Source organism: Halteromyces radiatus (assembly GCF_025201355.1).
Source record: "Halteromyces radiatus strain CBS 162.75 chromosome Unknown BX664scaffold_2, whole genome shotgun sequence".
Lineage (NCBI taxonomy): Eukaryota > Fungi > Mucoromycota > Mucoromycetes > Mucorales > Cunninghamellaceae > Halteromyces > Halteromyces radiatus.
In genome coordinates this window covers 2,909,097-2,921,258 of record NW_026251688.1, presented here as the reverse complement: position 1 = coordinate 2,921,258, position 12,162 = coordinate 2,909,097, and the positions used below count along the sequence as shown (strand labels likewise).

The window sequence follows — 12,162 nt, the reverse complement described above, 5'->3', positions numbered from 1 at the left end:
TAAGTATTATAATACGTTCCCTATGTTACTGTATCTACAGTACGTATCTTGTCTAGCAATTAGTGTATTTTATCAATTCGAAAAAAAGGTTCTCTGTCATCAGGATGATGTTGATTTATTTATGGTCAAATTTAGTAACTTCTCTTTTTCATTTTATTTCATACCTTGACTCTACTTTTAGGAATATAGCGAGAGAGATTTATTAACGACTTGTTTTTTTTTTCATTAAAATAAGTTGAATATACTACTTACTGTTTAGATTATATTACGGATAGACCATTGAGAAAAATAAGAATCATCTGTTCCAAATTTGGTACTATATTGCATGAATCGGAGTTGTGGCTTTTGCTGTTGATCCTCATCATCATCATAATTTTTCTTTTTCTTTTTTTTATAAAATATCTAGGTAACAGTCATCAATGAATAGGAACTATCCTGAGTTATCGGAGTCATGAAGGAGACAATTCTTTAGTGTATTACAAAACAACCGGCTTTTTAAATTACGGTATTTTAGACAAATGATTATGGATATGGTAATCTTGCTGATGTCAGGTTTTTAGTATCTAAACTTTAAAATGTGAATAGATAAGATGACATCTTTTTAAAATGAAAATATATTTTCTTCAATAAAATAGTGTGATTGAGTAAGTTCAATTGCTTGATTACTGAAAACCAAAAAGGAAATAGAAAAAACGAGCCTCTTTGCCAAGACAGGGTAAAGAAGTTACAAAAATAAAATAATAAAAAAAAAAAGCCTTCTCTGCGGCGACTGAACGAGATAAATTTACCTTTATAGGACAATTATAGTTCTCTTCTTTTTTGTTCCTTTCTTTCTCTCTCTTTTCTTCTTCTCTACATATAAACTAATATCATGTCTTATCAACAACCTAATAATGGTGGATATTATACCCCTCCACCTGCTGGATATCCTCAACAAGGTCCTCCTCAACCTGGTTACTATCAACAACCTCCTTATTATCAACCAGCGTAAGTAATCATATGATAGGATGATTAGTTCAATTAACATAATTTTCTATATAGACCTCCTCCTCAAACATATATCATCCAACAACAACAACCTCAACGACAAGATGATGATTGCTGTGCTGCATTGTAAGTGATCATAAGAAAGAGAACATAATTTTTTTTATCTCATTGATGTTTTATTTCTAGTTGCTGTGGTTTGGCTTGCTGTTGCTGTATAGAAGAATGTTGTCTGTAGAAACTAGAACTACTGTAGAAATAAGAATCATCCTCTTTTTTTTTTTTTTTCTGTTGTCAATTATCAGATTGTATTTTATTATCATTTTCATCTTTATCATCATTACTAACAATAACAACAACAACAAATATTGTAGCATTATCGTTGGTTAACACTTTTTACTTTTTTTTACCCTAAATAAAACTACTATGTTTATTTTTTTTCTTTTTTGGAAGCTATGGACTTTTGAATTCCCGGTAGATTGTAACGGTAAAACTTGGAAGGAAAAAAAAGTGCTGAGGTCCTTATTTTTTTTTTCTTTTCCTTTCTCTTACCTTTTTTTTTTTTTTTTAATTTTGTTTTGTTCTACTTTTCATGACAGTATTATTACGAATATTGAAAAGTAAAGGAAACATATTCACTGTCGTTTTTCTATGCACTGCGGTTTATTTCCTTGCTGCACTTTTACCAACATCCAATCATACAGCTTTATCATCACAACAACAACAGCAACAACAAGTAAAGTCAATAAACAAATTCAGTAGGATTAAGGATGATCAAAAACGACAATTACTCTATTCAGCATTGGGTCATATTCGTATAGGTTATGTGGCGAATCGAACTCCAGATGTAGATATTCCTCCATTATTAGTTATGTCAAGTTGTAAATCAGCACTGATGCCTTGTGGATCTTGGGGACAACGATTACTAGATATGACAAGCGCTTATTTCTTCAGTATGTTAGTAGATGGGACAGCATTTACGATGGATATGACAGATCCTTTACCATTCCAATCCTATTTTGAATCTTACCCAGGTTATATGTCACTACAGCCTAGTCAAGCATACTACTACATTCGACAATGGGAAGATAAAGGTGAACAAGATAAGGTGCGCAATATTACAATGCAAATGATGACTCTTGATGCCAATACAGATTATAAACAACATTTTCAACATGTCAAGATCTTACAAACGACACAATGGCCACCACTGAACGACAATATTGCTACATTTGGGACATCTTCGGCAATGAAGCGGTTAAGAGATAGATATCAATTGAACCGATTGGAGACCTCAGAATGGTTTTGGCTTGTCTATCGATTATTACTGAATCCAACGGATTGGTTAGCGACACAATTGGAGCCTCACCGGACGTTGATGGGTGGATCGACAAGATGGGGTGAATCTTTATCAATGACAGATCCTCGTAACCAGGTGGCAACTGAAGTGGCAACGCATTGGTTCAGGATTGGATTAAGACTGGATGACAATAAGGAACATAACGTGGATTGTTGGTTGTCCTATATAGAAGGATTGTGTGACTCGTCAGGAAAGGATCAGTGTCATGTCTTTGTATCAGCAACATCAATCTCTCTTTTGGATCAAGTACGACGCTATTCATGGAAATTTCCTTCGGTGACGATTCATACCATTTCAGATGCTTATGATTTTACTAGTATAGACAATGAAGCATCGATGATACCAGATAAGAAGAAGAAGTTATTCGAATCAGAGGACCAACGTTTAAAAATGAAATTTGCAAGATCGGTGATGGATTGGACTATTCTGACAAGACTGGATTATTTACTTGGCTCTGAAGAAGATACTTTTATCAAGACAGCGGCATGGGCTGCTCAAGTACAAACCGATCTCTTGGCCGAAAGTGCATCATGCCAAATCAAATCTATGACGGAATGGTGATTGGCGAGGGAGGAAAAGTTTAGAGTTGGATGAATATTTTTTTATATAGTTGGTACTTATTTATTTATTATTATTACTAGTATTATCATCATCATCATCATCATCATCATCGTTATATATCTACCATTCAATTTGAAATAAATGTATTGTGTCTTCTCCTAGAATGCTTCATCGTCATTATTATTATTATTATTATATCGGGTGTGAAGTAAGAAAAGGCCAAAAAAATAGGGGAAATATTAAAGTTTGATTCTCTATGTGGTTAGTGGTGATCGTGTATGATTGACAAAAAAAAAAAAGTCTGGGCATTTTCATTGTTTTTTTTTTTTTTTTTTTTTTTTTTTGTTATTATGCTGGATTTGCAGTGAATATGACCAATTTGAGCTGTTTTTTTTTTTCCTCTTTTTGCAATCTCCTAATTTTGGGTTGTTTTTTTTTTTTTGTTGAACCAAGTGCCAAGAAACTTGACCTATTCGGATATTGAAATGATGAGATCATGCAAGACAGATAAAAATAGCACAGAAGAGTAGAAAAGAAAAAAGTATAAAATCCACTTTTCGGATCTCCCTTTTTTTTTTCTCTTTTCTTTCTTTTCTTAATTTATATATCAATTTCATTTACCTATTCATCATGAATCAACAACAACCTTATTATAACAATCCTCCTCCACCTCAACAAGCATATTATGGACAACAACCACAACAAGGTTATTATCAACCACCTCCTCCACCAACCACTGTATATGCTCAACCTCCTCCTCAACAACAAAGTAATACTGGATGTTTAACTTGTTTACTTGGCTGCTTGGCTTGTGAAATGTGTTGTTGTGCTACCGAAGAATGCTGTGAATTATGCTGTTAGTCAACAAAAAAGAAAAAAAAAAGGTATTTAGATGAATCTTCTCTCTCCTCCTTTCATACAACATATGCATTTTGTCATTCTTTGATTATATCTTATTATACATATTGTACTTTATTATTATATTATATTATACGGAAATAAACGTTTTTTATTGATCTATTGGTGATTTGTACACTTCTTTTATTTTTTAATGTGCGTTTGTTTGTATATTTAGACTTATTAGGTGGTTCTTATTTGAAAAATAAAAACTCACACGTTGGAATGCATAAATGCAAAGTGTTCAAGTGACTTTTTTTTTTTAAAAAAAAAGAAGGATGATCCTTTAAGATTGCCACATCATTCAACAGATGTAAATTTGGATATATGACAAAAAAAATTTTTTTTTTCTTTGATGACCATCATCTTTTCCTTCTATCCGTCCTTTCTCTTTCTTTCTCTCTTTCTCCGTTTTGCCCCTGGAAGATAGTCGATCATTGAATTTCCGCTGTCGTTCCATTAGCTCACAAATGGTTTAGTCTCTTTTGTTAAAGTTTGACAAAAAAAAATAACATAAACAAAAGCCATCATCAACAGAGTTCCTGGTTTATTTCTTTATTTTTATTACCATCATCATTGTCATTTCATCATATATAATAGTGATTTATCATACACCATAATGATTCATCATCATTGTAGAAATCATCAGACTTAATAATCTGTAACAAAGACAAAAAAAAAAAAAAGATACATGTGCTTGGACTGGAGGAGCTGTCATACGTTTCTTTCTTTTTATTCCAGGTCTCATCATCTTTGCAAGTGGCTCAGCTGAATAACTGGAATATATCAAGGGTCTCTGACCACAACTCGATTTTGAAAATTTGAGTGTCATTTATCATTAGCATAGATGCATTACGTACATATATTAACAAACGATATTTGATTGGCTATTTTTTTTTTTTTTTTTTGTGATTACTTTCAAATCAATAGAAATAGGCAACAATATTTTCTGCCTTGTTCTTCTTATTATCATAATAGCTATTATCCATCATTTGTATCGTCCATCATTTTATTTCAAAAATTACCCCAATTTTATTTCTACAATTTTTTTTTTTATTCTATACTACAAGATACCACTCATCTATATTAAGGTCCTACATAATAAACATGATGAACACTATTTCTATGACATATCATCCTCAGGTTTCATCTTTGCTTCGATAACCAAGGCATTGAATTCGGCAACAAAGATCTTGCAAAGGATATGGGCCAAGTCGGGATAATGCGGATGATTGTCGGTAAGCATGGAGACATTGACCTTGTCGCAATAGGAGACCAATCCAGCGCTGATGGAACCCTTTCCAGTTTGAGGTGGTAATACATGGAAGCCAGTCATTTGTTGTCCAGCAAAGTAAGTTGGTTCGATAGGCCCGGCAATGTTGGTGAAAATAGCATGAGGTACGTCGGTATACAAGTGTTGCATCCAAGTAGGAATCAAAGTCATGAAAAAAGGAAAATACCGTAGGATAGTTTGGATGATAACACTGTACATCAAGTGAGGCATCAGTGATCGTTTGACTGTCATCATACGTTGATGTACTTGTTTTAGCATTTTAGATGAGGAGGTTGAATCAACGTCGATTCCTACAATATTGCCCGTCACAATGTTCTTCATCGTCCAGTCAGTAGGTGAGCGAAATGATAAAGGAATGATGATGCGAAGTTCAAAGTTCGTATTTGGTCGTGCTTGTTGTTGAGGTCGATAATATTGTTGTAAATAACGTCGAATAGTACGTACAAATACCATCAACATCACATCGTTCAATGTACTTTCTTTACCACCAAATGCCCGTTGAATCATGTGAATATCCGCTACGTCCATATCATCTGTCCAAGCAATCAGTTTTCCATGTGTCTGTTCGCCATCGTATGTCATCGCCCTTGGGAGTCGTTTCCTTTTCATGGTTGTCGGTGAGATTAATATCAATGGACATAGTAGTAATTGTAATAATACATGTTGCAGTTGCTGTAAGAGGGGTTCCACGACTAGCCATAATGTCCATACTTCGTGATACACTTGATACTTGATGATTGTCCATAACTGCCAACTCCAAAGAAACCATACCATTAGTTGTTGCCACAGGACGCCGAATTTCCGTCTTGCCCTTTCGTATTGATGTTGCTCATATCTTTCGCGTGCTATTTGATGACGTCGTGCTCTGGTTGGATGATGAATATTACTGCTGTCAGATGTATGTGATGATCCAAAAATGTAGGTATTCATTTGTTTTGATTTCCTTCGATCTAACTGTTGTATTAAATGTGATGTTTCTTTTTTGGCATCAAAGGATGTAGTAGTGGCTAGTACTGCTTTCATGATTCCAACTCCATCTGACATACTATGATGAGCTTTCCATAAAAAGGCAAATTGATTGTTTTCTAGTCCAGAGATAAAGTGTACTTCCCATAATGGTTTGTCTCCATCAAAAGGTTTCACATACTTACACACCAAAAAAAAAAAAAAAAAAAAATAACATCAGTATCCATCAATAATTGATTATTATTCTTTTTTTTAATTAAACCTACTTGAGAAGCTGTGTATTGTTGTAAACAAGCAGCAGTAGGCGATTTCAGAGTATGAAATATAAGATTATCTCTATATTTCCAATTGCGTCGTGGTCTTGACCAGATTGGTGTTTCCAGTAACGATCCATGCTTGGGAACAAGACAAAACCTTGGATAATGAGAACATAATTTTTCCAGAGCATCTAATATTAAAGTTGTATCCAATCTTTGTTCAAACATCCATACACTACAAATAGTCATTAATCTTCGTGGATGTTCCAGTTGAAAAAACATATTGTCCATGCCAGTAAGATGATGACCGAGTTCTGAAGGTAAAGTTAACTCTGATGAACCCATCATAATGCTAAAAAGGAGGTATACTGTCAATTGTGCTAATTTGTCAATAGTAAATGAGGAAAAAAAAAAAAAAAAAAGAAAGCAAAAAAAAATAATGAAAAAGGGAATCAAACGCGGCGGAATATCAAGTTATATGGAGTAGTTTTTTTTTTTTTCAGTCTACAATACTTTCATTTCCTAAATTATGAATTTGTATAAGTTTCGGCATTTTTCATTAACATTTTATATCGAATCATCAAACAATGGAAGATTTATTATTATTATTATTATTATTTGTATCTATCCATCTGTGCCTTTTTCTTTTTTTTTTTTCATGCTTACATTATAGCGCTGCATGATTCTTTCTTTCTTGATCTTTTTTTTCAAGCTGAATGTTTGATTCTCCGTCGTCAAAAGCCACACTAATTTTTTCTTAATCTCTTTTTCTCTTTTTCTCTTTTTTTTTCTTTCCACTTCCTTTTGTATTCTTTAATTATAAAATATATCATGGCTCCAAGTAAGTTATTAAATATATCATAAAAATATATGAAAACACTTTTTTTTTTGATATTAAATAATATTCTACTTATTTTGAATGTTTATTTATTATTTTTTTTTGTAGAGAAATCACTTGCTGATCAGATCGCCGATCTAGATAACACTGCTCCTATTGGTAAGGAACTTCCAACTGTTACATATATATATAAAAGAGACTCTTCTTTTTTTTTTTTGGCAAATGATAGATTTATAATAACTTCATGGCTGATTCTTTGTATTTTATCCTATTATATTATTTTATCTAGATTATGATCCTGAAGATCTAGTGGAACCCATGAACGAAACAACTATTGATGAAGATGATCGATCGGATACAGAACAACACGATGCTCGAAGTCATTACGTCAAGGTTGGAAAAAGCAGTCTTCGTAATCAACAAGCCTTTTTGATGGATGATCCTCGTTATTCTGGTGAACGTAAAAGTAGGAAAGATATCTATTCTGACAGTGATACAGACGAACAACATGACATGGAACAAGAGACCGAAGATGACTCTGAAGATAATAGTGATCAAGAAGGATCTTGGCAAGGTATAGATGATAATCAGGACGTACTTGGTCTTGATGACAATGAAGAAGAAGAAGAAGAAGAAGAAGTTTCTGAAGCTGATGATGGAAGCGACGATGATGACGACCAGGAGAATGATAATGAACTTAGTGAACAATTACGACAATTACAAAATGATGAAAAGTATGTTTAAAAGAATATTGAGATTTTATTCTATGGAATTGAATATAGGGAAAAGAATATTAACTATATATAATTGTACTGTAGGGATATGCTTTCTCAATTGGCCAAAAATACTTCGAGTGATATTGAAAAAGGTCAACATGTTAGGCAACAACTTGTAAGTAAAACAACAAATAACAAATGGAATCAATACTAATCGTTTCTTATCTTATTTTATTTTTTATTACTTCATCAAATGGAAATAGACATTATGGGACAATTGCTTAGAAACTCGTATTCGTATTCAAAAAGCTGTTGAACTTGCAAATCAATTGCCACAGATTGACAAACTATCCGACATTGTGGAAAAGGACGACAATATTAAACAAGATGTTAATAAGGTGAAAGGGGAACTTCGCGATGTAATTGATGAACTGATGGATCTACGTACAGCATTACTTGGAGAAAATGAAGCCATTGATTTGGATGGGGTATCCTACAATACTCGTAAACGATACTTGGATGATGAAGAAGGTGATTCATATAATGATGCGTTATGGAATGATATCAACCAAGTCAATAATGTGTAAGCGCAAAAAACAAAAAAAAGAAGAAGAAAAGTGAAATATATATATATATATATATATATATACTCTATGTGATACTCATCTGTTTTTCTTTTCTCGTTTAGTTTTGTGCCTTTTCGAAATTCAACATTGGAGAAATGGAGTAATAAAGTGCAGGCAGCTTCTAATGGTGGTATGAACAAAAAATTCAAGGCTTTTGATCAGGTAAAAACTTGAATTCTTACATATAGCAATATTTTATATCCTATTTTTTTTTCTTTTTGTATTTATGCTAATGGTGATTTTTATCATTGATGATAATATAGAATATTTTGACACAAATTGACAACTTGATGTCGGACAAACAAGGACTTGTGAAACGTACACAATTACAAAGAGCTGAATACAAGATTCTCGGCAAGGTAAAAAAAAAAAAAAAAAAAAAAAGAACAATACAAAAAGGTAGAAAAGAGAAAACTCAATCCTCTATTCTTTTATATTTGACAATAGGTAGCATCAACACCAATAACAACTAATGATGACCAAATGGAGAACCAAAAGAAATCGGATCGATATCTTGATACCTATGATGAAGAATTATTTGATGACAATGATTTCTATCAACAACAACTCCGAGAATTAATTGAATCCCGTATGGTGGATACAGATGATCCAATTGCCAGTGGAATGCGGTGGGCTGCAAGCAAGAAGGATCAAGTGAAGAAGAAAAAGAAGAATATTGATACTAAGGGATCCAAAGGACGGAAATTACGGTAATCAATACAAAAAAGAAGTTAGACATTTTTCTTATTCTTTTTTTTTTGAATTGTATTAGATTCAATGTTCATGAAAAAATACAAAACTTTATGGCACCTGTTCCTGCTGGTACTTGGCATGATAGTATGACGGATGAACTTTATTCATCACTATTGGGACAAAGAAAAACCATGATGGAATCTGAAGTGACTGCAACATAGGATCAACAAACTTGGTCAATTACCTTGTCCATAGATACATATATATATATATTAGATCCTAGGTTTAGTTTTTTTTTTTTTTTAATTTTCACTTTATATGTAGCTATATAATAAATAGCATCTATATATTACAATTTGTTATGATGTGATAGTTTTTGTTACACCGGCAATAGGATGGATTGACAGGAAATGGGGTCTTGAAACAGTTCCGCTGCTAGCTCCTTTTGGACAAAACGAAATCCCAGGAACAACAATGACAAGATGACGATGATGATCCTGATCATCTGAGGTAATAACAATAGTGATGAATAATATAATGATGGTTGACGATGAATCTATTGAATTCTGGATATTGGATAATGAACGATCAACATTGAAAGTTAAAAATGATGATTCTTTGTTGTATCGTTACAGAATAGAAATGACTGATTTTCAAATACTTGAAACACTCTGTTCTTTAGTCCTTTGTTGCTTCAATCCTGGATATCATTAGAAAAAAGAGAGACCTGAGGGAACAATTTCTTATTGTTTCTATTAGTTGATTCCTTTACTACTACAAGTACTATCCATTGTATCACAATGTATTACAAATAAATGATGGATTATTCATTCTTACCCCTTACTTTTCATTTTGCTATTAAACTTTCATCATCAGTTGACGGGTTGAATTTTTGACTCCTTAAAAGAAGGAACCAGTTTTACCCTGCCTTAATCGCGTGGCAAAAGAAAAAAAAAAAAAAGAAGAGGACCGATCCAATATTAGAGTAACGATAGTGATTACATGAAGAAGATGCCAACGATTGATTCCTTTTTTTTTTTTTTTTATTGTTCATCCATCAAACAAACTTGAGGTTACTTGTTGTACCAACTGTACCTTTTTTTTTTTTTTTTACCCTTTTGTGACCAAGGGTTCTTGATGTAACATTACAAAAAGGTGGATCTTTTGCTTTTTGTAACAAATGACAAAAAAAAAAAAAAATAGACAAATATTGAATTGGAGAAAAACCTAAGTAGTTCCAAAAACAGCCAAGGTTTAAAAGGTTTGGGCGGCGGATGAAGCCCTCTTTGATACCATTGAAAATGAAAGAGGAAGAAGAATTCAAACTCGTCTCCGACTTAAACCGTACATTGATGGATTGCATTTTTACAGTTTGTTTTAATTCCCACTACTGATCATTTATTAGTTTCAATTCGGTAAGTTCTTCCGAGTAATCTCTATAACGATTCATCTGGGAAGAATGAGTGTAAAAAACTAAAAAAAAAAAGGAAATCTTAAAAAAAAAAAAAAAAGATGTATCATATATCCCCTCATTCTCTTTACGGTTTTCTCCTTTTATGATCTAGTCTGAAAAAAGTGATTACTCGGAGAAAGAAAAGAGCATTAGCGCGCAATGAAAAAGTACATATCATTTTATCACGTTGTAGATTTCAATTACTTTTTTTTTTTCTCACCAAAGAACAAAAAAAAAAAATCATCCAATCTAGGTTACTTTTTGTAAAAAGAAATAACTTGTTTTGATTGTTGCTTATGACAACAACAACAATAATGACCTATTTCTCCATTTTGGGGGAAATCATTTTTGTTGCCTTACCATTATGTTGAACAAACGCACAGACATGTCTTTGCGTACATGAATCCTACATTTTTTGTGTTCCAATGAACATCAAGCATAAAGCTGTCTCTTTTCATTTTTTTTTCTTTTTTGATTGTATTTCATGAGGAGTGTAAAAAAAAAATTACTAGTAGCTTCCCTTTTTTTTTTTTCAAATGAGATCGAACGAACAAGAAATGAAAAGTAGGCGGAGCATCAATCCAAAATGATGAACAGCTGCGAGGTCAACAACCTCATTTTTTGCTATTATGGATGATATTGCTTAAAATGGATGGATCAGAAAATAATAATAATAATAAAAAAAAAAGAGGAGTAAACGAATATGGTTTTAAACTTTCATCATTACCATCATCATCGTCATCAAACACTTTTGTTATTCTTCTATCTAAAAAAAAAAACAATAATTATATTATCCAGTCCTTTTTATCTTATCTAACAACAAACTATGTATATATAACTACATCCGGTGTTAATATGGTTTGGTTTAAAGCTTAAATGGAGTTTGAAAATAAAGATCATCAAACAAGGTTACCATACCCAGATGATTGAAAACAAGACAAAAAAAATAAAAACCGAGGTACTATAAATAGTATTTGTAACACAAACAACCCAATTTATTACTCCAACCATCATCATCTTTTTTCTCCCATCCTAAGAATTCTACTCATCGTTTCGTTGCTGTAGTAAAGAAGAGAAAGAAATAAATTGATGAAGATATGAGTTAAAACGACACAAATACATCTTTTTTTTTTTTTTTTGGTGTTTCACTGAATGTCGATCTTTTTTTTTTCCTTTATCCTTTATATATATAATATAACAGATTATATATATATATATATTATTGTATATCTTCATCATCAGGGTTATGACCGTTATCAATTTTATAGAATTAAAAAAAAAAAATAAAATCACTATCATCTATTTAAATCAATACTCCCCCCTCGGGAATACTGAAAAATTGGATCAAGTGCAGATTAACTTATTATGTGATGGTACTTCTCTCCCCCCCTTTTTTTTTTTTTTTTAAAAAAAAAAATAACATTCAATATATATTTGTTATATATAATTCATTGGAAAAAAAAGGGGAATTTAAATACCGCAATGTCCCCATTTGAGTTTTTTTTTTTGTTGTATAT

At 32.1% G+C, this 12,162-nt stretch overlaps 5 protein-coding genes across 5 annotated transcripts; 4 read left to right on the top strand and 1 right to left on the bottom strand.

The window, feature by feature from the left end:
• The first annotated feature begins 769 nt into the window (after window positions 1–769).
• Window positions 770–1,278, top strand: BX664DRAFT_325899 (uncharacterized protein). Its single transcript, XM_051544120.1, has 2 exons — window positions 770–987; window positions 1,042–1,278. Exons 1-2 carry the CDS (start codon window positions 872–874, stop codon window positions 1,115–1,117), a joined length of 192 nt encoding a protein of 63 aa, XP_051403479.1. The 5' UTR covers window positions 770–871; the 3' UTR covers window positions 1,118–1,278.
• Window positions 1,279–1,544: 266 nt separating this feature from the next.
• On the top strand, window positions 1,545–3,064 carry BX664DRAFT_325895 (uncharacterized protein). Its single transcript, XM_051544119.1, has one exon. It carries the CDS (start codon window positions 1,577–1,579, stop codon window positions 2,903–2,905), a length of 1,329 nt encoding a protein of 442 aa, XP_051403478.1. The 5' UTR covers window positions 1,545–1,576; the 3' UTR covers window positions 2,906–3,064.
• A 400-nt stretch (window positions 3,065–3,464) lies between these two features.
• Window positions 3,465–3,932, top strand: BX664DRAFT_325894 (uncharacterized protein). Its single transcript, XM_051544118.1, has one exon. The coding sequence runs from the start codon at window positions 3,536–3,538 to the stop codon at window positions 3,764–3,766; it is 231 nt and encodes a 76-aa protein (XP_051403477.1). The 5' UTR covers window positions 3,465–3,535; the 3' UTR covers window positions 3,767–3,932.
• Window positions 3,933–4,699: 767 nt separating this feature from the next.
• BX664DRAFT_325892 (wax ester synthase-like acyl-CoA acyltransferase domain-containing protein) lies at window positions 4,700–6,733 on the bottom strand. Its single transcript, XM_051544117.1, has 2 exons — window positions 6,329–6,733; window positions 4,700–6,242 (listed from the first exon to the last, which is right to left on the bottom strand). Exons 1-2 carry the CDS (start codon window positions 6,665–6,667, stop codon window positions 4,926–4,928), a joined length of 1,656 nt encoding a protein of 551 aa, XP_051403476.1. The 5' UTR covers window positions 6,668–6,733; the 3' UTR covers window positions 4,700–4,925.
• Window positions 6,734–7,189: 456 nt separating this feature from the next.
• Window positions 7,190–9,213, top strand: BX664DRAFT_256519 (apoptosis antagonizing transcription factor-domain-containing protein; the record flags this gene model as incomplete). The annotated part of the gene is made up of 7 exons (XM_051540464.1): window positions 7,190–7,316; window positions 7,447–7,891; window positions 7,976–8,048; window positions 8,137–8,456; window positions 8,562–8,661; window positions 8,763–8,858; window positions 8,947–9,213. 7 exons carry the CDS (start codon window positions 7,190–7,192, stop codon window positions 9,211–9,213), a joined length of 1,428 nt encoding a protein of 475 aa, XP_051403475.1.
• Window positions 9,214–12,162: the final 2,949 nt, after the last annotated feature.